This window comes from Lagopus leucura, unplaced genomic scaffold, assembly GCF_019238085.1.
Source record: "Lagopus leucura isolate 7727_CA_CO unplaced genomic scaffold, USGS_WTPT01 Super-Scaffold_650, whole genome shotgun sequence".
NCBI lineage: Eukaryota > Metazoa > Chordata > Aves > Galliformes > Phasianidae > Lagopus > Lagopus leucura.
The window spans coordinates 1,191,330-1,216,381 of NW_024962253.1; the positions used below are offsets into that span (position 1 = coordinate 1,191,330).

At 44.3% G+C, this 25,052-nt stretch overlaps 1 protein-coding gene across 3 annotated transcripts in view; it reads left to right on the forward strand.

The window, feature by feature from the left end:
* Positions 1-25,052, forward strand: part of FAM219A (family with sequence similarity 219 member A) — an 87,674-nt gene that overhangs the window by 58,181 nt on the left and 4,441 nt on the right. For all 3 annotated transcript variants that reach the window (XM_042862377.1, XM_042862378.1, XM_042862379.1), the window contains exon 3: positions 19,738-19,840. In XM_042862377.1, coding sequence (XP_042718311.1) covers positions 19,738-19,840 — 103 coding nt within the window. The remainder of the gene's footprint in view (positions 1-19,737; positions 19,841-25,052) is intronic.

Below are 25,052 nucleotides of genomic sequence, written 5' to 3' on the forward strand. Positions count from 1 at the left end.
TTTTGTGTGATATTACTCTTTCCATTTGTAAGAGAAATTGCATATGCAGATTTATTGCAACATCCTTCCTGCAGGATATCTCAAGGCTTTTTCAGAAGGGATGAGAAGGTAAACAGTGGCATCACATTAAAGGTAGTAAGGCTGTCTGCAGACAGAGCAGCAAATATGAGGGCAGGAAAATAGTTGTGACAGGCATGTTATTGCAGATTAGTTAGAGGAGAAATAGAGGGGCAAGATTGATGGGGTGCGTGAGATGCTTTGGCTGACAGCAGCTCTAGTAATTAGTAAATCCATTATGAGAAATTGGAGAAGATAAACTCAGTGGGGTTCAGTTCAGCTTCTGGGCAGGAAGGTGTGTGCAGGTGGGTGAGATGAAGGTAGGGAAGGTACCAGTCAGCAAAGCCCAGGAGTATGGCATGGACAAATAAATATGTGCATGACATGGTATTATTTACACTTAACAGTCCTAGTCTTTCTGTCACTGCAGTCTGCTCAATTTGCCCTGCCAGCCCACTATGGCTTTACTGGCCTTCCCAGCCCTCTGTCATCATACGTGTGCCTCTCCTGTGACAAATCCTTGGGTACCCATGTGCCTCACGAGCTCATAGACGTGCACCCACCCCCAGCTTGTATTGCACAAAGCAGTCTCGACTAATGTGTCTTCAGATAAAAAAAATCAAAAAGGAGGAGGCTGTGAGTTACTTTGATGGGCGATAATTTCTGTGAACACTTTAGCCTCTGAATTTTTACAGTACATACAGATTTGGTAAGCTAATCCTGAAAAAGTGCTTCTATGCAGTTATTTCACTTTGCAATCAAAATTTGCCAGAGTACCTGGATGGGGATTTTGTGCTTGAAGCAGAAGACAGAACTGCAAATTGCAGGTTCTCTTTTTTTACACTGCCCTGACCCACTGTAATCTGTCACAAATATGAGTTCACATCATGTCCTGTTTATTTCACTAGCAGTAGCTTGTGAGGTAAACTAATCAAGCAAATTACAGAGAGTCTCTGATAGAAGGAGAGAAAAACACGGTAATTGAAGAAATTAGTAGAATAAAAACTGCCCTGTCTGGCAAAACCTAACCACAACAGGCAGCACCACAGCAACAATAAGAGCCTGGTCTGTCAGAGGTCTCATTTCACAGTCTCATCTTTCTGTGAAGAAATGAAGACCTGGCTTTAAAAGTGATTTGCACTTTTTTCCTGATGTCAGCTGAGCTGACAAGGCTACTGACTCCAGTGCTGGCACCTTTGCCAAAAACAACACTGGGATGATACTAGTTCGTTTTCTGGCTTGCAAAGCCCTGCATCCTCAAGTATAGGTTTCCACTTGCTACTCTGGCCCACTCTGAGGAAGGCTTCCCCATTTGTGACTGTTCCTTCTGATGTCTCCATAGGTAGATGAGTTTCTGTGTAGTAGTCAAGGAGAGCAAGCGTAGCCACAGCATCCACAGACAAGATGGGATGATCCAGGTTTTTTTTCTTGTTTGATTTATTAATGATGAGCCTTAAGCATGTACCTGACAATTAATTGAATTTATTCTGACTGTTCAGTGATGTGGGCTCTCCCTTTGTCTTTTCTGTGCTGCTCGCTCAGCTCTTAATCAGGAAAGGTTACTGACTGCTTGTTGGGTGTTGGGCTAAAATGCTCTGTCAGCAGACAAGGGCTCTATCAAGTAGAAGCGACACATACTTTCTCAAAGGGAGGGGATTTGTACTGTATAAGAGTTCGGTGCAATCCTTGTTCTTTAACTGCTATGCTTACGTCCAGAGGATGCTCTCAGGATCCCAAAAACTCCTTGTCATTTCTCTGAGCTTTTAAAGTGATCACTCAGAGGTCAGGCAAACATGCAAACTTTAGTTTGCCACAACAGGAAAACAGGATGTCATCAATATCATGTGTCCTGGCAATAACAGGGTCCTTGTCAGGTGAGGAGATTCTGGTGGCCTTGGAAGCAAGACTTCAACTGAGCGTGAAGAGGGGAACATCCAGGGAGCCTGAAGCCCTGAACCTGGGGACAGTCACTCTTGGCTTTAAATCTAGCAACCAGTGGCATCAGCTTCTTATACCAGCACTGCTGCTTTATGGAGAACTTGTAGAAATAGGAACAAAGCAACTGTTCAGGTAGTAGGCCAGTTGTGTTACGAGGCTTTGGGATCTCGCAAGCCCTGTCTGGGACTATGATGGATCTTTCCCTGTTCCCTGACTTCACCTCTGGAAGCAGTGAGGGGATGGTCTCTTCAGGAATGACCACAGGTCATACCATGCGCAGCCTTTTTGCTCTATTGCATGTGGAAGACCCTCTGGCACCTGCCCTCTTTTTCTTTCAAACCTCAAGCTTTTGGACAGCTCTTTTCCTGTTCCACTTGACAGCTATTCTCTGTAAAGCAGGTCTCTCTGAAGGAAAATAAAGCTGTTTTTGGAGATGCCACGTACTTACAGAGATAAGATTTTATTTTAAAAGTTGTAAAGTCACAGTAATTGGACAGTCTGATCCCATTTCTCCAGTTGTTAAACATAGCTACCCTTCAAAGAGCTTTAATTACTGCCTGAATCATGGCTGAATAGCTTGTGTTGAGAGTAGGCATTTATTGCATCATTCATGGAAATTAGACACTGCAGTCTGGTACTGTGCAAAACAGTCATAGTCTCCTTTGTGAAACTTCTTCCAGAAGGAAAAACAGAATTTCTTAATTTTTAAAATACATAAGTGTTCCCCAAACCCTCTTCCTAAAGTCACCTGTAAAAGAAAGCATGCTCCATAAACAACCTTTTTGTTCCTTTCTCCAGATCTGATTAGGACATGAGAAGAGGTAATCAGGTGCAATTTGGCAAGTAGTTCCAGCTTGTCATAGATTTACTTACAGAGTCATCTCCAACTTTTCCTTTGTAACCTCCCACCTCCATCCTTGGCACAGTCCTAGTGGTGGTCTCCTCTCCACTCCACCATGCTGAAAGCTCCCCTCCATGCTTCTTCCTGCTTTCCTCAGCAGTGAAGCCAGTCATCCTCACCGTTTAAGTCCATGCAGTCCAGCCATTGCCTCTCCCCAAAACCTGCCTTCCTCTTTGTGTCCCTTGTGCTCTGACTAAATCTTTTCTTTCCCCTCTGTCCTATACTCCTCCAGTACTTTACTCTGTGCCTTTTTTCCCCCACACTTCTTAATTTGGGAATTGATTATGCCTAAGCTTCTGGATGAATAACTATTTCAGTCCTGTCTTGTAAAGTACCAGCGTTTATAGTACCATAAAATAAATCTACAGTTTTAAGACAATTCTACTGTAAACATGAAGCGATCATGTTAAATTTGCTGTAACTCTGATTTGTTCTACCTTCTGATCTAAATGCTAGGCAATCCCTGCTTTTTCCAGACAACCTACATACATACCCTCTTTTTTTTGCTCCCTGCTATGAAATTGGTGTAATCAAGTCAGCAGGCACTGATGCCTCTAGGAGGAATGATGCAGTTCTCCCATATAGCTCTGAAGTTTGTGAACTTAAAAGTGCTTTTAGCCATGAATAAACTGTGAGCTAGCTAGGAGAAGAAAGTTTAATGGCACCAGGTGTTCTGGACCTGCAGGCTGCTGGCAGCTCCTGCACTGCAGTAGAGCTCTCGGAGAACATCACACCAGAAAGCAGCTCTTCTTGATCTGCATCCACTACCCAGCCCAGAAGTAAGAGATGGTTGTCAAAAAGGAACAATTTACTGTGATTTGTTTTAAATCTTAGTTGCAGGACTAGCAATGTGGGAGAAGAAATGAGGAGTACAAGTGAGACAATTGTACTTCGTATCAGTTGATCTGAGAAGTGGTGCTTGACCTGTTAAATGACATGGTGTTAAAAATAGATCCTGAACAAGGCTAGCATATTTAATTCTTAAAATGATGCTGTCAAGCATGTATTGCTTGAGTCCAGGACTGCGTCCACTCTTTAAAATCAGGAGTTTCAGGTTTTTTTAAGAAAAATATCTCAAGCAAAGTCTTTGGTAAACCCTAGCACTTTCTTTATGTTGGCTAGAAGAATATGTACTTGTTCATTCCAAAAGTACTCACAAACCCTGGTCTACTTTACAAGGTGATTTTAGCTATAAAAAACTGGGAGCCTTAAGTCACAACACAGCTGTGCCTTTGTTAGCTGCTAGTACTGACTTCCACTCAGAACATGAAGATTCAAGTTCAATTCCTTTCTCTGCCTGAATTCTTTAACTGCCAGGCTGAAATGTGTCTTCACTAGGCCTCTAATCTGGGACGGGGCACAAAGCAATTGCAAACTGTAGAAACAAAACCTTGGTGTAGATATTTCAGTACAGGCAGATGTTATTAGTACCTCCGCGCTCACACAGCCAGCTCAGTTCTGTTAATGTGCAGAAGAGCTCTGGTATAGGATAGCCCTCAGTTTGGCTTTTTAAAGTGTTTTGTTACCCTTCATTGAAAGGTGAAAGGGGGTGATCAGGAAAACAAGGAGAGATCTTGTGTTCTTTGTTGACAACATTATTCTTTGTGTCTACAGTTAAATGTTCACGGCAACCCAGCAATAACTTCCTTAGGAAGTGGTGTCATGGTCACATTAAAGATGCTGTGGCTCCGGCTTATCTAGTTGATGAGGTGAATGGAAGCGTCTCCAAGGAGTCTCGAGGACAGACTTCCCTGCCCAAACATCTGGCAGTCTGAATGGCATGACATCCATCTGACACAGAACCAGACAAAACCCTTCTCTGCTTCAGGGCAAGGTAGAGAGAGAAGCAGAAAAGGCAGGAATAGAGAGAGGAAAGACTGTGCCGGCTGTCTGAATTTGCCTGGTTGTAATCATTAGATGGGGGATGACCAGGATAACCTGGAGAGTTGTGAGAGGAGTGGAAAGACTCATAAGAAACATCCTCAGCTCTAGTGAAAAGTGATATCAACATGTCCAAGTTGTCAATAGATCGCCTGCAGCATTTTGTGGGTACTTCATTCCCAGCATGTTTCTTTTCTCACCTTGATTTTTCGCTGCAAGAAGAGCCAAGCAGTGTAATGTTTTTCCCAGGGAGGTGGTGTCATCTCCGTCCTTGGAGGTTTTCAAAACCTGACAGTACAGCTCCACCCCAGTCCAATTGGTCATCCTGCTTTGAGGAAGATACTGGGCTAGAAACCTCCTGGGGTGCCTTCCAACTTGAAGTATCCTATGATCCCATTCCTAATTTGACCTGCAGTTATTTTTTCAAATGTCAGATACTTTCTAATCACTACCGAAAAAGCCTATCTGAAGTCCTACCTACTTATTCTCTTGGCATCTCAGCACAGACCTGGTAAAATTTGCAGAGGTTGATTTAGATAACTTAGGTGCACTGGCTCAGAGCAGTCTTATTCCATAAACACCAGATCCACTGGTAAACAGGAGATACCCAATTGCTACTTCATTTTCACTCTTACAGATGTTTTTCTTTTTAAATTGTAAGTCTTGCTCTCTGTCCTTCCTCTTTAATCCACAAAACTTCCTCAATTGTAAAGTGACTGCATTAATTTTCTCCTTTGCTTTTATCTCTTACTGACTTCAGCACACAGAGTAGTTTGTTCTTTCACAAATGTGTCTCCTGACATGCATTTTATTCAAGTTTTTCAGTGTCAAGTGATCTTCCAATACCAGCAAGCAGCTGACTTCCTTCACTGACTAGTCCTAGCAGAACAAGGGTGTTCTCAAAGTCTCACAGTGAAACATTACAAAGCAGAAACAAGTTCAGAATGGTTGGTGGGTGTTTGTGTGAGGTGCAGTACAGCTGGCAAGCAAACAATTTCTTAGACCAGTTGGGACTCTTCTTGGCCCTGGTGATGCCTCAGGCAGCTTTTGGGAAGGCAGGTCAGTATCGACTTGGCAGGGAGATTTTTGTCTGCTCTAATTTTGGTTTTTAAGGGAACATCCTATGCATTTTTTCCACTGGCAGAGGAACATTTTTTAAGCAGAGAAAGTTAAAACATCCTGAAGAATGACGTCTGTTATTTTAATAACTTGAAAAACACTGTTTTGATCTTCTTAGAGGAATTCAGGACAAGAGTGGAGGCCGTGGGCAGGTGTTCAAGACTGTTAGAGGTACAGAGGTTCCCCTGGGAGAAAATGAACGCTGGTCTGGAGCAAACTGTGATGCATTGCTTATAGCCCAGAAGAAAGAAATTCTCTTTCGTGATCTTGGAGTTTTTGGAACAAAGAGATTCTTACGAAAAGCCGATTGTGGTATCTAACAAGGTTACAGGATAATGCTGAAACTTTTCTAATGCAGAAAACTTTCCCAACAAATTAAAAAACCTTGCCAGACTTCAAAGAACAGTTCTGTTATCCAGAAGAAGAATCACAGAACTGCAAAAAAAAAAGGAGAAAAATAATCTAAAAATAAAGGTTCTCAAGGACATTTTTTATGGTCCTTTACTTCAACAGATTATTCACTTACGCTTCCTGAGTACTCATCATGTAGCAGCAGTCAAGAGGGGCCTTAGCAGTGGTTAACAAACAAGTTGTTGACAGTATGAGTACTTCGGGCTGCAGTCTATGGAAGATATTACAGAATCACAGAATAGTTCGAATTGGAAGGGACCTTTAAAGGTCATCTTGTCCATCTACTACAGCTCAGTCAGGTGCTTAGAGCCAGGCCCAGCCTGATTTTGAAAGTCTCCAGGCATGGGGCATCTACCACTGCCCTGGCTTCACTACTCTTACTGTAAAAAAACTTTTCTTTATGTCTAGTCTAAATCTCCTTTCCTAATTAGAAACTGTTTCCTTTTGTCCTGTCACAGCAGACCCTGCAGAAGATCCTGTCCCCACCTCTCTTACAGCCCCCATTAGACACAGACAGGCCACCCTCAGGTCTCGCTCAGCCTCCTCTTCCCCAGGCTGCACAGCCCCAGCTCTCAGCCCGTCCTCACAGGGAGCTGCTCCATCCTGACCATTTGTGCGGCCCTCCTCTGGACGCTCTCCAGCAGGCCCCCATCTCTGCTGTGCTGAGCACTCCAGCTGTGGACGCAGCGCTCCAGGTGCGGTGTCACAGCGCAGAGCAGAGGGGCAGGATCCCCTCCCTCGCCCCGCTGGCCACAGATGGAAGAATGATAAGCAGAAGAAAAGGTTAAGTATTGATATCAGGGCTTGTACGTGGCCACTGTCCTTGCAAACCTGTAGGCCTTTCTAAATACTGATTCCTCTGCCTTTTCAGCAGTGTTGATGTCACCCCAGTCTGGTGCCCAGATACTCAGATTTCCAGAGGCGTGGAGTGCTGTACATGGGAGCTATCTGCTCAGCATTCACTTGTGTTTTCTTCCTTAGTCCCACAATGTTTTGAGACATTGTTAGGTACCAAAGCCATCCCTGAGCCTGAGAGTTACAGATGTCATTTTAGTTGGCTGATCCTAGTTGCAAATGTTGTCTTCACTTGGTGAGTGTCAGCTGTATTCAGTAAACAGACTCTTTCAGAAAGGTGCCTTTTTAGGTCCACGGCACCTGCACTGCCACCAGTAGATGTGCGCAGGTGACGAGATTACAAAGGCAGCAGTGAATCTTAAAGTAGGATTTTCCACAAGGCCAACCAGAATGTGCTTGGAAGTAAAATTAAAAAAAAAAAAAAAACAACATTACAGTCACTGAGGCCTTTCCAGTGCACAAAACATGATAAGTTTTAACCCCCAAATTTTCCTCTCTGAGATTCCGGAATTTTTATTTTCAAATACTGAAATTTCATTATTAACATCCAAGCAATAACACTGATATCATCCTTGCTGCAGAAAACCAGCCCTGGGCAGCATCTCCAAGGTGCCACAGGCACCATCACCAGCACAAAAGTGACAGAGGTCATTCTCTGTGTTCTTCATTATTCCGGCTCACTGGCTTTACGCATCAAATTTGTGCAAATCACAGAAGAAAAATCTTTCTGCCTTCGGTTTCTAATTTTGCCCTCCCCAGAGGAATGTGGAAGAGCAGTGGCACTTTGTGCTTTTCCCACCTAAGGTTGCTGCTGGGGCAATGGCATCGTTGCTGCTCTGACACCTTTGTCAGCATGGTCAGGAGAGAAGATGCAGCTTGCTCTCCCATGTATGCTGCTCTCCTGTGGGGGTGTGGTAGGAGGATTCCTTGTTCCTGTCACTGGCCTGAGCCAACAGGATTTAACATGCCTGGGGAGCATGCAGGGGATGCAAAAAAATGCCAGCTGGAGTTGTTTTTCTGGTTCTCATTTTTTGTCCCTGTGTACTTGGAGGCAGGGTGCATGTCCTCACTCGGCTGGTTTTACTGGGTTATGTGATGGATGGTCAGAAAATGCACTCGCTGCCCATGGAGAGACTCTCATGGAGATAGATCAGCACATCCCAATGCCCCAAAATTTTTGCTTAGGAGTCATGCCTGGAAAGATGAGGCTTCCTCCACATCTCTGCTCTGTGATCTGAAGAGACTTTAAAGGTTTTTAATTCCCCAAAGCTTGACGTTGCCCTTCCAGTCCCCTCACAAATGCAGCTGTTAGCAGCCAGCCTGCTGAAAACACAGTATTTTCTGCCACCCTTTCCTTCTGCTTACAGCTTTTCCCCATCTTTCCTGGACATCGTGTGTGCCAGAATCAGTGGGGTGGAGAGAGTGTCAGGAATTCTGAATGTTACAGCTATTTCTGTTTGGGTCTTGGCAAAAGCCAAACTGTTTCCAGTGCATTGTGTGTGAGCTTTAGTCATGAAAGAGTTATTGAGCAGGGTTTGGATGTGTGTGCACACCACAGTTGCCTCATCCTCCCTGCACTTGCCTCAGGGAGCTCAGAGCTCCAGCCCCTGCCTGTGAATCTGGGGACTTTCTGATGTTGCTGCGTGCTGAAATTGTCTCCAGGTCAGCCAATCCCATCACCCTGACTTTCTGTCCCCTGGGTAATTTCAGAAACAGTGTGCCTTGGAGCTGCTGAATCTTCCATACAGACAAATAACGAGACAAAAAAAGATGACAGTTGATACAACTCTGCTTGCATGCAATTGGTTGGCAATGAAAATCTGTGTTCTTGATTCAGAACAGATTATGAGCCAACAGATTAGTTCCTTTAAAAAAAAAAAAAGAGGTAGCAACAAGAAAATGAAAACAGCCTTGTATCTCTGCAAAGGCTTTCTGAAATACCACAGTGGCTTAAGACAGCTCGTTACCTCTTCTGCTTTTAGCTGCATTCTCTTGCTCTGTTCTTGCACATCCTGCTGCCCCAGCAGTACCGAGTCAGCCTTTCCCTTCTGCCAAATTCCCTTCCCTCCCCTTCACCCTGCCTGTCCACCCAGCTGAAGGGCAGGCAAGTCATTTAAAAGGGATTGGAATTAACACTGACTCAGACAAAGCTGAATGTTTTTGTCAGGAACAGAAAAAAAAAAAAAAAAACATAAAAGGTGACCCTCCATGCTCCATTTTATTTCTTCATCGTTAACTTCAGCCTGCTTTTGCTGTGTTTAGGAATCTGTGTGCGGAAGTTAAAACCTGTTGTAGATCTTAATTATTGGAAGATAATTCAAACACAAGTTGGAACTGACTGAAACACCTACTATTTTAGCTGCCTGTACTGCTTATGCACATTCTGTTTTCTGTCTTAATTTCCTCAGGCAAAGAACTGTGTCTTATACACACACTCACTAGTCCCTTAGTGCAATAAAATCCTGCTTGCTGAGCCCCTCAGGCTGTTTCTCTCTTTCCTTCTGTTCTTACAACTCTTCTGTTCCTTTCATCCCAATTCCAGTCAAACATGCAGCTATACTGCAATGAGCCGTGTGTTTGAAATGCAGTTGGATATTTTAGCTCATAAAAGTGTATTTGCCAAGTGAAGCTGAATATATATGCAGTATGGCCCAACACAAACCTCCATGCATGCAGTGGGTACAGAAATTACCATAATTCCTGTGTTGCTTTTGCTTGCCTTCTTCCTTTTGTCTTAAAAATGGCATCGAAAATCCTCAGCTGATGATCTTTTGATAAACAAGTCCACACCTGTATTTTTCTCCCTTCAATGAATACAGCTGATGGGGTTGAAAGTGCAGATCTACCACAGTTTCTACGTCATCAGATCACAGAGGAAAGCGGTCAGGTAGCCAGGGCCCTGCAGGCAGCCTGGTGAGGGATCTGCTCGTCATCTCTACCTGTTGTCCCCAGGATGAGTCAGGCTTTTCTTTGAGTCCCTTTGAACTCTTCCTGCAGCCAGCACTGCTGCTCCTCAGACAAAGGCTTTGGTTTGGCAGTGCCCATACCAGCTGCAGGGCTCTATGTTCTGGGGTAAGAGCTGCCTTTCCCCCAGCCCTGCTTCTCGTCCATCACTCAAAGCAGCTGCTGCAGACACCTTGAGGCCTTTCGTCTATCTGGTCTTCCAAGCTCCTTCCTTAGGAGTTTCAGTGGGGACATAAGTTCTTTCTGACCAGTCGTGTTTTCCCTCTGGCATTTGAGGCATGGCTGTGTTTTATCTCCAGTCCCTTGGAGAGGTGGAAGGAAATGGCAGCTTTCAAACCCTCAGTTCTCCTGGAGAGAGGAGGACGATAAGGAGTAGCAAATAGGTGACAACAGCAATCTACCATCCCCTCCATCATCCTCTACTACTTTATGCTGTCAGATTGCAGCCTTCCCTGAAAAAGAGATAGAGTTGCCTTAAGGATGGGGAAAGGTTTAATCTCTTAGTAGTTTGGGACTAATCCCCAAGCAGAACCAAGCCTGGACAAGGAAGGCTGCAGCCTGCTAGGCCGTCTGCCAGTTCCCCTGTGAGGAGGGCAGCACCCAGCTGGCCCTACTCTGTGGAGCACACAAGGCGATGTAAAGCCAGGGAAGAAGCCACGAGTTTTCTCCAAACCCTCTGCCAGGAGGAAGAGGAAGGGAGTTCCTACTCATCCCTTGGGCTGGAGAGCAGTGTGAATGTCAGGATGCCAGGCCAGGCTTTTTGTGAGGTCTGTGCCTGCCCTAGATACGCTGCCTGTCTCTCTCCTTGCCAAGTGGGAGACTTCTAGCTGCACCCAGTACAAAGACAAGGCTTCTCCACTGAGCTGTCCCCACAGGCCACAGTGCCCTGGTGCTCTGCCAGCAGCCCCGACAGCCTCACAGCATTTGTGGGTATGTGTGCTGCTCATGAGATTTACACGTAGATCCTCACCCTGCTCCAAGAGGAAACATTAAATTAGGGGCCAACATTCCTCCGAAACAGAACTCCTGCCAACCTAATTAAGAAAGCTTAATCAGCAGATTGGCTAATCATAAACTTCTTAAATAACTAATTGAGCTCTAAGGCTCTTTGTCAAATTTCCAGACAATGGAAATCTCGCTAAGGGAGAGATCACATCAGTAATCCAACTAAGAGAGTGGATTTGCTGTGTGGGACAGCTGAGCTGCTGCTGTTCCACATACTCAGGCTGATAAACTGAATAGCAGGAAGAGGCGTGCTGGGATGTGCATCTCCTGTTCTCCCACAAGGATTCACAGTAAACACACAATGCATCTAGTGAAACAATGCCTGAAAGTGCATAGCAGCACTAAGCTTTCTCTTTTCCAGGGAAGAAAACAGCATGTACCATTCTGCAGGAATTGATCAAAGCACAATGGAATAAGGAGCACCCACCCATTCAGCTTGTTAACCAGCCCTTTTGCCATTGCACTTCATTTTTTGAAGTAAAAAATGCAGGATTTTGTTTGACATGCATGGGCTTGCAGCAACTTAGTGCAGCAAGTGATAAAACAGAACACATCTAATATCTGGCATTTGGCTGCTAAACTGAGGCTGGAAACATGACTGAAAGTCATGTCTTGGGACCAGGAACAATCCAAAGCACCCTTCCAAGCTGGAGTCAGCAAGCCAGGTGTCCCTCCAAGCCCATATGTTGCCTGTGGCGCTAGTGCTTCTATCCTTATTCGTTTGGGTTTCTGGATAGGATCTCAACGGGTCATTCCAGCCCATGGTATCTGCCAGCCTGTGGAAGCTATCCCAATTATAATGTATTAAAAATAAATTAAATTTGTAATTTATATAGGCTGTAAAACACATGCTCCCTGCCATAGACCAATCATTTAGTGTGTATTTTAGACTCATGGAAATTTGATGAAGTGTGTGTGCAGCTAAGCTTACTTGTGTCAGGCTCAATTCAAGTGGTTTTTATACAAATACGCATTACAGAATGATCTCTGTTACTGAAGCCCAGAGTATTCAGCTAAACAAATTTGTACTGTCTGTGTGTTACTCTGCTAAATGTACAGCACACACACTGCATGCATCAGTGACCTTAATACTTAATCACTGGACATGAGGACCCATAACAAATGTGATGTGGGCATTATGACCGTTTCTCTGGTTGATTATTGCTGTGACTAGTGAGCGATGGCTTTAAATGAGGAGAGCTATTACTGATAAAGTTAAATGGCATTTAATAGACTACTTTCTTTTTCTTTTTTTTTAATCTAATATACCGTATAGCAGACTTGGGCCAAGCAAGTGGCTTTGTCTTAAACCTGTATTTAATTGAATAGAAACTATGAGGGAAGAAACATTTGCAGAAATTCTTTCTGGATGAAACAACTTCATGTTCTCTGTCCCTTTAAAAGGCATAAAGGGAGAGAGCTCATATTTACAGGTTATATATTTTGTAGAATTCACTTTATGAACTGAAACTTTTTAGCTGTGCTTCTCAGGTTGCAAATGCTTCCCCAGATATTTAACTTTGTTCTTACGGCTGGTAGAAAAAGTGTTTTTTGAAAAGCATTTGAAGATACAAAAAAAAAAAATCTTTTTTTAAAGGTAAATGCGAAAGAAGAAAAAAAAGTTTTAAATAAAATGCTGTGCATGCTTTCCAGTTTTGACAGTGATGGATGAAATCTTTATATTCAGTACTTTGCAGCCATTAGGAATAAAAGTCTCAGTCTTTACTAAGTGAAAAAGCACAAGCTGAATCACAACAAAATGCCCTTGTGAGCTGGGAACTGTGACAGTAGACGCATTTGAAATCAGCCCAGATAGATGTTCAAAGCTGAAGAGAGATCGGCTGCTGCCTGCTGCTGAGCAGTCGCAACCTGTTTGGGTAAGATGGCTGCCCAGACAGACCAGGCAGAGCACTGGGAGCCCCGAGACCCATTCTCTGCATCCCTGCTGTCAGAGATGCTTTTTGTGGCTTTAAGAGAGAGCAGTTAAATAGTTTCTCCCATCAGTATAATATAGCTTGCTGCTTCACAAAGGTGATTCACAGTTATACCATGCCATGAGGAGGTAAAATGCTCTGTGTTCAAAACAGTAAACACTTTCCCTAAAGCCCTGAGACTTGCTTTGCTAGGTACCTAGCTGCACTGGATGTCCAGCTCTCCTCCACATGAAAGCCTAGCAGTGGATATACATGGTGAAGTCATTCTTTCCTGTATTCACATGAAGGTCACGTGAAGGAACTTTGGAGCTGGAACAGCGTGTCTAGGGTAAGGGAGCTGGTGTTGGAACACAAACCACTTTCAGAGACTTGTGTAAGTGGATTCTGGATTAGGACTGCAGAAGTCATTTACCTGTCCTCCTTGCTAGGGAGAAGTGTGGCACTTCAGGTTTTCCAGAGGGAAGAGCAGGTTGTACCCCCAGCCCAGCCATACAGAAACCTCTGTGACTTGTGGAGTCCACACTTCATACCAGCACACCCCAAGAGTCAATCCTGCATTGCTGTGCTGCTCTGGCTGCATCCTTGGAAAAGAGATGCAAACATTTTTTCTGCTCTGCACTGCTGTGTACCATGCCTGTCTCTGGTCAGACCTCCAGAGTTCTTAAAGCCACACAAAGCTCATCAGTTTGGCTAGTTTGGCTAGGTCAGCAGAAACGAGATACATTGGCTGAAAATATTGTCTTGCACAATTTTCCCAAGTTGGTAGTTGGATGACTTAGTTGCATGACCCTTCCTAATGTGAAATTTTTTCAGTGCATGTGGCCACACATACCTGATCCAAATCCCTGTTCATCAGGACCAGCGTAGCCACAGTACACAGCATCCATTCACCTCCTTTCTGTCCAGCCCTCCTCAGCCTGATGGCAAAGCCCCATTGATGTGTGCCCTGAAACCTCTCCAAGAAGAGGCACAGTCCCAGCTGCCAAATTCTCTCTGTTGGAGGTGGAAGTTAAGGAGGGTTCCGGTATTAAGTAAATGCATGCCAGTGTCCTGGAGCTGAATGACATAGAGTTGAGCCTGGGGCTCAGGCTCAGAGTGGAAGCTGAAGTCAGCACTTGTTCTTTTTCCCTCCGTTTGTTCACCACTCTGTTGATCATTCAGTGGGATGTGAACAGACAGACTAATGTTATGTACTGTGCAATTTAAATTCACAGCTTGCTTGAGAAGGTGGAATTCATCAGGGAACTGCTGAAATCCTCAGCTTCCGAAATGGTCTTGGCTGACAGTGGGGGACAGAGGGGCAAATACATCCCAAAATTTCATTTCATACATCTCGAAGATGGAAAAATACAGCTCTGTCACAAAGGATTAATTTCTCTTTGTCCTCCCACTGCACTGAATCCCATGGACCCACACCACGCGCTCCCCGTCTCCTCCCACTCAGGCAGGTTCGAAAGCAATTGAGTTAGCAAGGTTCAGCTCTCAGCAAAGAGACAGGAGCAGTCACTGCCTGCCTGCTTCCAGCCCACACTGCTAAGGAAGCAAATCAGACTCATCCACCACCAAACAACAGCATTTGTGCTGATCAGGCTGTGTCTCATGGGAGGATGTTGGCAGTCAAACGCTGTGGCAGTGAGAGATGATGGCATCCTAAACCCAACATTTGGGGGTTTGAAGCATCCAAATAACTCACTCTTCAGAATAGCACAAGCTGATGTTCACCAAATTCCTGGTCTGTCTGCTTTGCCCAATGCTACAAAAGCAGCAGTTCTTCTTTTGTAGACCAAAATACATGCTATTCTTACCTCTTCTGGTTAGGACAGGGTGACAAAACCCATACCACGCATGGCAACATGTACTAAAGAAGCTGTTCAGCATTTTATTTAAAAACAAACAGCAGGAAAATTAGAACTAGTTTTGGTTTTGTCTGAAGTCTAAAACCAGAGGAATGACTGTAAGGATTTACTCAAGTCTAAAGTTCCACATGAGCATGCTTCCTGTACCCAATGCCATCTTCCCTTGTCACAAAGAAGCTAGACACATGCAGCCAGCTGAACAAATAACAGTTTTAAATTGCAGTGAGTAATACAACATTGCTTGTAATTATTCTTTGGAGCCTGGCCATCAGCAGAGCTTTCCTTGAAGCTGCCGTGGAGCAGATGCTGCGTGGCTCAGAGGGGTCAGGAGGCAGAGCAGGGCGATGTGAGGCTAGCACAAAGGCACAGCTTGCTCATTGAGCAGATCTACTTTGTTTTGTTGGATGATTTTAATGTCAGTGGGGGACAAAGTGTCTTAAAGTGGAATGAAGCCATGCTCAAGAAAGTGAGATGTGTCAAGATAAAAAACAGTCCCTCTGCTGTTCAGAGCTGCGGCTGTGTCAGTAGGATCCTGGACCTGTCCCCACCTTTGCACACCCTTGCATGTGCACTTCTCCACAGGTTCTTCCAGCACAATCTCCAGAATTAGCTTAGGTAGAAGTGGTGCAGCCAAATTGTCCAGTGCATCAGCTGTGTTCTGTGAACTCTCCACTGAAACAGAAGTTTGGCTCCATTCAAGCCTAGAGCCAGGTAGACTACCCAATACCCAACACAGCAATGCTGCTCATGACCAGACAGAGCCTGCAGGCTCCTATTCAGCATGCTTTTTAATGTCAAAGGCAGTGCAGGCTACTTTATATCCTCCCAACCTCTTCTGCTCTTCCCTGCGCAGAAAGTGCCTCTCAGGAAAACAGACTTGGATTTGGATAAAGCTGTCTCACCCTCAGCTGTACCGGCTCTGCTGGGACTGCTTGCCTGCTGGATCTTCAAGCTGTCGCATTTACTCACAGTGTGCACAGTCACCTACAGTCACAGTCACCATCCACTTAGTGGAAGGGATATGGCAAAACACGTGGGTGTGAATATTTAACTAGATACAATGGTAAGAAAATAAAAACAGCTAAATGTAATGAAACCTAAACAACCCATTTCAAATGCTTGCAAACGGTGAAAGCATTCTTGGAGCCCTGCTATTACACTGCCTTTTACTGCCAACAGTTAGTCATTTACCTGAAATAGCTGGAAAGCAGCCTTGTTTCATTCTGGTTTCCCAGTCTCCAAGTCTCTGTCACTCACCTCTGCTGTATCTCTGCTGTATTAGCTTTTTGCTGACCATCCAACAGCAAACTCATCAGGCATGAAATAGCTGGTGTCTGGAAATCACAGTCTTCCATTCCTTCATTTGTTCTCCTGTGTACTATTTTCTTGCTATTGGGCAGCAGTGCCTGTTAACCACTGTTCCTCATTCTTCTAGTGCCTTCAGGTTGCCCAGAATTAGGTGATTTTGCAGTGCTGGTATCAATTTTCCCTCAAGTCTACTGCTTCATGGAAGTTTTGTGCACATGTTGGAATACAGCGGGCAGCACAGGCAGACCTGGCCATGGAGAGCCTTAGCGTGTCTGGTTCCAAAAGTTGCCAAAGGTGGAGGACAAACTAAACCTATTCTCTGTGGTTGGACTGTGCCCCTCATGTCTGAAGCTGAGGCCTCAAGGCTTAGGGAGCCATACAGGAGCACAGGCGTCATTTAAGACCAGTGGGGAATACCTAAGTATCACACCAGAGAGTCTTGGATTCTGCAAACACTTTCAGTTTGTATGTAGTCCTAACCATGAGAATTGCCCAAGGACTGACTTCCCAGGTTTCACACAGGGGTTAGCACAGCTGGGTAACTCGAGCGTGGTGATGCTGTGATTTGTGCTCATCGTCAGCCAATATGGGGCAGCCTTTAAAGAAAAATGTTGTTTGCTTCTCAAACTTAGCTTGTTGTTCCTTCTCTCACCTTCTCTTTACTATGCTGATACATGCATTTGAAAGCTTCTATGAGAAATACTTTATTTGTGAATTTATACTTTTTTGTTAACATTTTGGATCCTGAAAGTAATGTTGTCAGAACTGGCTGTGTCAACTGTTTTTCTGAAAGGAATTTTGACATGTAGTGTTTGGATCCAATGCCTTCAAACAAACATATGGGAGCCAAAGCCAGATGAGCTGGAAAACTTGGAAAAGAGCTCGCTATCTAGAAACTGGGTTCATCGGCTTCACCTGCTAGGCCAGGAAGAAACACCAAACAGACAATAGGCACTGAAAACCCACCATCCTGATGGATCTGGTGGTAGATGGTCAGCACTGTCCAGGGTTTCTTCAGCAGATTGGCACCAAAACTGCTTCTTTGAGCGATGGTTCATAATACTTGTAAGACTCAGTAGCAGGTCTCCTTGCCTCAGAGTCTAAAGGGATTCATGCATCTCCGTCACCTTCTAGAGGCTTTTGCTATCACCCCTGGGCTGGACAGACTTCCCATTCTCCCTGCCATCTCTTGGTTCTTGGCCACTCAGGTTTCACAGCATCCAAGAGGGGACTGAAATGTCGATTCATGCCTAGAAATGTGTCTGGGTGTGAATGTGACAGTGGCACATATTGCGCTGCAGTGGCCTTTGGGAATGTTCACTCCAAGCTAATAAGTAGGTGAGAAAAGGGGTTAAATAGGAAATTTATTATCAGTCAGACCCTCACATTGAATTAGCACTCAATAAGAGCATAGAAGTAGCCATGGGGAGACTTATAGGAGGAAGAAGATACTTAACTAAAGTCCAGATTCATCAACCGAATGAGCAATCTGAATCGGAAAAGAGCATTAGTGCTTGTATGGAATAATCAATAGAAATCAGAGAGTGCCAGTACATTTAAAAGGCTCAGTCAGGCCTTAACTATCTTGAGAGAATGAAATCTTTGTGAGTCAGGAGCTTTTTGTGAATTACACAGCACCTTGAAGTACTGGCAACTTGTCTCAGCACTGCGGATTTGTGGTCAGCACTGCAGCTTCTGATGTAAATGGGGGGAAGTTGTTTTGTATTTAGGGTTGTAAACCTTTGCCTCGATAAAACCGTGCTTTATCCTTCTATGTCTGAATAGCAACATTCACATGGCCTGCAAAATGTCAGCCTTTTTTTCTGGAGACAATGACAACCAGTGCATTTGCAAGTTCCAGTCATGAGAAATTACTGTGATTTAAGGTTTTGCCTTCGATCCCATATCAGTCTCTTTGTTGCTCATGCCAGAGAGAGTTATTGGTCTGGTCCTTCCCCTGCCAACTTCAGTGAGCTTTTATTCACCTCTGATGTCAGCAGGAGCAGGGCTGAGTATGGTGTGTGGCCATGTGCTCTCCTCTACCATTTCCTCATCTGTGCTCATTACCACAGTTTAGAGGCATCTCTTCTTGCTTGTCCCTCAAAAAAGGCAGCCTTGTACACCTGTCTCCCTCCTCCTTCCTCATGAATAGAATGGAGTTGTGCCACTGTGCACTGCACACCCTCATGGCACGCAGCTTTCCCACAACAAGTAGCAGGTGCTTTCCTCTCCAAGGGGAATAAAATCTGCAAGAGAAAAAAGTATATCAACACATTTCACACACCACAGGGGAAGCAGAAGCAAGACGAATTCACTGTTCAAGTTCCCCAGCCAGCAGTCTGATAAACCCCTATTATTCAGGCATCACACAAAAGTAGTTTCCAACATTTTCTCACACTCCAGAGAACACTTTTAGCCAGGTCCTGCCTCGCTGGTCCCACAGTCTTCATTTCCATACAAGCCTTGCCTAGCACTGCAGGATGAGTCTCAGTTTTGTGGCTGATTGCTGACTCAACCCAACTTGCCAAAAGAAGCAAGGAAGAACTTTGAATCAGAAATTTGAATATTGATTTATATGACAACCCATCACACATGAGCTCCTATCCCTCCTATCCTGGTAGCAGCAACATATTTATATAGCACAAGCACTACTTTCCTGCAAAGGCTTAGCTTCTTCACCTGAACTCTAGTTAAAATCCTTTGGTTAGAAGATGTTAAGAATGGAAATAGTTTCCTATATGAGAAACTGTTTAATCCTCTCTTGCAATGAATACACAAAGAAAGCTCCATGCTCTGTAAGAGATTTAAGGTACATTTCAGCAGCAAACAGAACATGCTCTGAAAATTGAGCAGAAATATGCTGTTTAAAAATGTAGCTAAAGAAGCTTTCACTTTTTTCTCCTTAAACAAAGCTTCAAGATTCAGTGTGAGATAAAAGAGGACACAATGGGGACAACACGGGCAGTTATGAGGAGAAGCAGAGAAGGCAGCAACATTTCTTCTGTAGGATGTTATTCTGTTGAGTTGCCTTCCTGGGAAGTAATAACTCTGCTGTCAAGCCTGGCTGGACTAGAATTAAAAAGAACATGGTTCTGGATTGATGGAGGCACTTTTCTGACCCAGCTGGGTCCCTCAGTAGCAGTTTGTAGAGGAGAAAATGTAAGAGAATAAATTCCTTGCCCAGCCCGCACTACTGTTTTAGAGTCCATAGCTGCAGAGAGGCAAGATTTGTGCTGGATCTCATCCTGAAGCTCCACAACCATCTTTATGTGGCATTGCCAGCAAGCTGCTGTGTGTCTGGGCATACTACCTTTAGCCCCTGGTGAGCTTGGAACACAGCTTCTCCAGCCTTCACAGTATCACTGCCTGGGAGATGGAGTGCTCATGTCCTATGCTATTAATTCCACCATGCTTTTTGCTACTATCAAATCTGGATTTCTGTAGCTGTATGGAGACCACCCAGGCTGTTGCCCTAATTTTGCTTCTCTCCTGTCTGTCCCACATGCAGAGAAGCAGAGGGAGCTGGCTCGGAAGGGCTCTCTGAAGAATGGCAACATGGGAAGCCCAGTTAATCAGCAGCCCAAGAAGAACAATGTGATGGCACGGACAAGGTAAGAACTGGAAAACTCATCTGTGCTCTGAGCATTAATTCCTAATGACCTTAAGATTGTTATTCCCCTGTTGCCAAACAGACTGCAGGAGCAGCAATAGCCCTTTCAAAATGCTCTGTTCTGTGTTGCATTTTGTCCCATGGGAAGATCCAGGCACAGATTATTATCACTGAGTTGAGGACCAGTGATAATAGAGCCTGCAGACAGCAGTGAGCCTAGCCTGGTAAAAATCAGGGGTTTTATATGTCTTCAATGCTCTGGGCAACCCTGCGTAATAAATAATCATACCAGCAGGAAAGTGTACATTTCTGCTTCACATAACAGCAAACTGTGTTAAAGCTTAGTTCTGACTTGGCTGCTTTTATCCCAGAAATTCTCCTTCTTCTTTTTTGAAAATGACCCCTTCCTCATACCGATTAACTTAATGATGACTTGTGTAGCATCCATCTCTGTGTGCTTTGCTGTACAGCTCCTCCACACTTTGAACAGCATGGTCAGAGCAGGAGCCATTTTGGCTCATCTCTGTGTGACATAATCAGGCAATCCTACAATCCACTGTAAACAAAGAATTTTTTAGATGAATACATGATTTTAGTGTATTTCTGTTTTTTCCATGCAGGCTTCATTATAATAATGTATCACTTATCTGCATTCAGGGGGCAGGAACCATACTGAGTCAACAGAATTGCACATTTTGCATGCTACGAGAAAGGTGGTAATTTTTAGTGAAGGATCACACTTAAAATGACAGCAGAATCTACACATGTTCTGGTTTAACCCAGCAAGCAGCTGAACACTACACAGCCACTTGCTCATTTGCCCCCCTCCTAGTGGGATGAGGGAGAGAATTGGAAAAAGGCTGGAATAAACACTATTGACTAAGACAGAAAAGGAAGAAGGAAATAACAGGAATGGTACTAACATACATATATGCATACTCATACAGAAGAAGTGATACACAAACCAATTGCTCTCCGCTCACTGATTGTTGCCCAGTCTCCAGGCAGTGGTATCTCCCTTGACCAACTGCCGTCAGTTTTGTGGTTATTTGGTTTTGCTTTTTTGCATAACATGATGTGGTATGGAATATCCCTTTGTCCTAGTTCTGTCCCCTTCCAGCTCCCTGTGCCACAGCCCCCCTCACTGGCAGTTCAGTATGAGAAGCAGAGAAGCTGAAATGTCCATGGCTCTGTCCTACACCGTTCAGCAACTACTACAACGTCGGTGTGTGATTAACATTATTTTTCTCCTACATCCCACACATAGCATCATACCACACAGTATGAAGAAAATCAACTCTGTCTGAGCTGAACGAATACAACATGAAGGCTGCATTTTTAATGATGAATGAGAAGGTGTCATGGATTACTGCATACTAAGTAGAATAGGAGCGGCAGGTCAGAGCCTCTCTATGCAGCACATCCAACAGATCAGTTTCAAATTAGTTCCCAAAGCCCACAGCAGTACTCATAAATCATGCCAAGACCTTGTCAAGTTTTATCTGTAAGCCCCTGTGACACTGGTGAAAGATACTGCACTGCTCACTGTTTTGCATTTGGTTTTTGAGACCGTGTAAAGGAGTCAGGTTCTTAGTGGCAGTAAGAATTTCAGCAAGTGCTTTCAGATGGGTTTTCCATGCCTACTGCTCCTCATTGGTTTCCAAATGCAATCTGTGAAGACTTGGATTCTTTTGGCAGTAGGCTGTGTGATGGCTTCTCAAGAGCAATTGTAGAAGATTTGCTGCACAGGAGATTTAGAAACACTGAAATTAGTGGGAGAAGATAATAAGGAAGAGAACAAGGAACTAGTGCTGATGCCTACCTGTAAAATGAGAGACTTCTCACTGGAGAGGCTGCTGCTTTAGAGCTGCCAGGAAAAGGAGGAGTGATTTGGGTGGGAAAGGGTTAAGCAGTGGCACCCATTGACAAAAGCTTTAGAACAGCCAGCTCAGCTTTATTACATCTGTGAAAATCTGAGCACTGTTTAGAGGGTATGCAAACCCCTACGCCAAACTAAGCCTGCTATCAATAGACTTGCATTTCTTAGTTGCTTTTCAGACAGCTTTTAGAATCTTCCTTAGGATCTGCAAAATGGAAGTTTGCAGCCTTTAGGCTAGTAGCAAATGTAGGCAGTCTCCATTGTTCCTATACAACTGAGAGGTGTCTGGCTTAGGTTCTTGATGGCCCATGGTTCCTCATCCCCCAGCTCCTTTAGCTTTCTGGGAACAAAGAGCACATTGGCACAGTTCTCCTAATACCTCAGAATGGTTTGCTCTGTCCTGTCATAGACAGGGCAGCCAGGAAGGCAGAAATGCCAGAGGCTTGATCACAAGACTACAGTACAGTGTGAGAGACTCCAGTGGGATATTCTGCAAAACATCTAGGTTATTGTTCTTTAAGTTTGAACAGTGGCTTCCTCCAGTCTCTGCAGGGCGAGGAAAAGCTAAAGCCGTTTTCCCCTTTTTAACAATTCTGCTCTTCTTGTCAAATGTTTTCCTTCATTCAGGTGAAGTGTGTTGCCTCTCCTTATCCCTGTCTCACTTCCTTCTCCTTCTCTGATGCTTTTGTTCTTCAGTATTACCTCTATGAATTTCTGAAATCCAGCCTCATGTACCAGGCTGCCTTTGCCATTCAGTCTTCTCCCGAGCTGAAGATTCAACATCTTCATCAATGACCTTGATGAGGGGATAGTGGCCACCCTCAGCGAGTTTGCTGATGATACGAAGTTGGGAGGATTGGCTGACACGCCTGAAGGCCGTGCTGCCATTCAGCAAGACCTGGACAGGCTGGAGAGCTGGGCAGAAAAAAACCGGATGAGGTTTAACAAAAGCAAGTGTAGAGTCTTGCATCTAAGGAGGAATAATTGCATGCACCAGTACAGGCTGGGGGATGAGCTGCTGGAGAGGAGCTCTGCAGAGAAGGACCTGGGTGTCCTGGTGGATGACAGGTTGGCCATGAGCCAGCAGTGTGCCCTTGTGGCCAAGAGGGCCAATGGCATCCTGGGGTGCATTGCAAAGAGCGTGGCCAGCAGGTCAAGGGAGGTGATCCTCCCCCTCTACTCTGCCCTGGTGAGGCCTCATCTGGAGTACTGCGTCCAGTTCTGGGCTCCCCAGTACAAAAAAGACAGGGATCTCTTGGAAAGAGTCCAGCGGAGGGCCACAAAGATGGTGAAGGGCCTGGAGCATCTCTGCTATGAGGAAAGGCTGAGTGAACTGGGTCTGTTCAGCCTTGAGAAAAGAAGACTGAGGGGGGACCTGATTCAGGTCTATAAATATCTGAGGTGTGGGGGGCAGAATGGCGAGGCCGGACTCTTTTCAGTGGTGAGTGGAGACAGGACAAGGGAAAAGGAAACTGCAGCATAGGAAGTTCTGCACAAATGTGCGCAAGAACTTCTTTACAGTGAGGTGACGGAGCACTGGAACAGGCTGCCCAGGGAGGTGGTGGAGTCTCCTTCTCTGGAGATGTTCCAGACCTGCCTGGATGCCAACCTGTGTGACCTGCTGTAGGGAACCTGCTTTGGCAGGGGGGTTGGACTCGATGATCTCTGGAGGTCCCTTCCAACCCCTACAATTCTATGATTCTGTGATTCTGTGAGCTGTCGGGACAACTAGCTTTAGAGGTGAAATGATTAGATCCATAGCATGCTCAGCCTTCCTAACATCAAATAAAATGTGAGCAAAGTTGTGTGATGCTGGCACTGTCATTACAAGCACTGGCAGAACTCACAACATCATCTGCACCTCTTCTACACAGGTACTGTAGTCTCCTCTGAGGATAAGCTAAACTTACATGTTGTTGTGATTTATTTCATGTTAAGGGACAAAAAGCAAAACAAAAAGCCAATGTCCACAGATGAAATTAAGTATAACCACAGACCAGGCTTGTTCCAAGGACACTGAAAAGCAAAAGTAAGGTCAATTGGGATGTGAAGAAAAAACTTAAATCAGAGACGGAAACATGACAGTTTCAATCTGCTATAAAAAAGCTGTAGTTCTTGTAGTTGTACTAAGAAAAAAAAAGACGTTTCTCAAGAAAAAGACGTAGTGAGTTATTTAAATCAAGTAAATAACACCACAAAGGGCTGTTCTCTTTGTTCCCCAATGGTGCTTCATTCATTCACAATACAGTAACAACTGTCAGTGACTGTGTATGGAGCAGAAGCTTGAAAACTGAAGAGCAAGTATGGAAGTGAGTGCTTCTGGAATCAGTGTAGGCAAGCTGCTGCTGCTAGCTCACAGCTTCTGTTTTCGTTTCAGACATCTTTGCTTCTTTAATTCTTTCCTACTTTGCAGGGAGTAGAAGGACTCTCTAAAGGCTATGGGAAGGGTTATTGAATTTTGCAAGTGGGTCCCATTTTTTGCAGCAGGTTGGAAATTCTACATCGGTTTTAAAATTAATTTAGTTAGACTTTAGTTTCAATGAATACAGTAAGAAAATGCAACCAGTCATGAGCATATACATCTGCTTTGTGATAACATTTGAAATATTTTACTATCCCCCATTCTTTCCTATCTTCAATGCCTTTAGATTGTTAAAATCATAATGGCTTCCTGAGCTCTTCTGAGCAGAAGAACATTGCAGCTGCAATAGAGTAGTTGAAGCATGAATGAGACATATTATTGTTTCTAGACTTTCTCAAAGTCTTAGTCCCTTGTTAAAGGCTAGTCATTCATTTGGGAGAGAATCTGCTTTAACCCACTGAGCAAAGAGATTTTCATCACACTCTTGAGTTCACACCTGCTAAACATAGTATCTTGCTCCATTTGCTCAGTCTGGTTGATCTTATTTTAAATACGATCTCAAGTCCTTGTGCAGTTTTGTGGATGAAAGAACTCTGTTGTGAACTGGATACCATTGAATAATGTATTTTCCTTATCTTAGATGCTCTGAAGTCTATATTCCTTTACACAGACTCCCTCAGGCAATTAAAGGTGCAAAGTCATCACCAGCCATTGTAACACTTAGGATGAACTGAAAGGCACCATAGAATAATGGGATTTAAGAAGTGCTAGTCCATCTCAACTCCTGTGCTGTGCCCACTAGCTCGAGTTTATCAGATTACTTATTGAATTTAAGAGTGACACCTTAGAAGTGCTGTATTATGCAGGATGGGTAGGGACTCAGGCAGAAAAACCAAGTCCTTGATTTCCAGTGGTAGAATAGTAGTAGTAGAAAGCCCCTGGCTTTCCCTGGTCTACTTCTCCCATTTACTT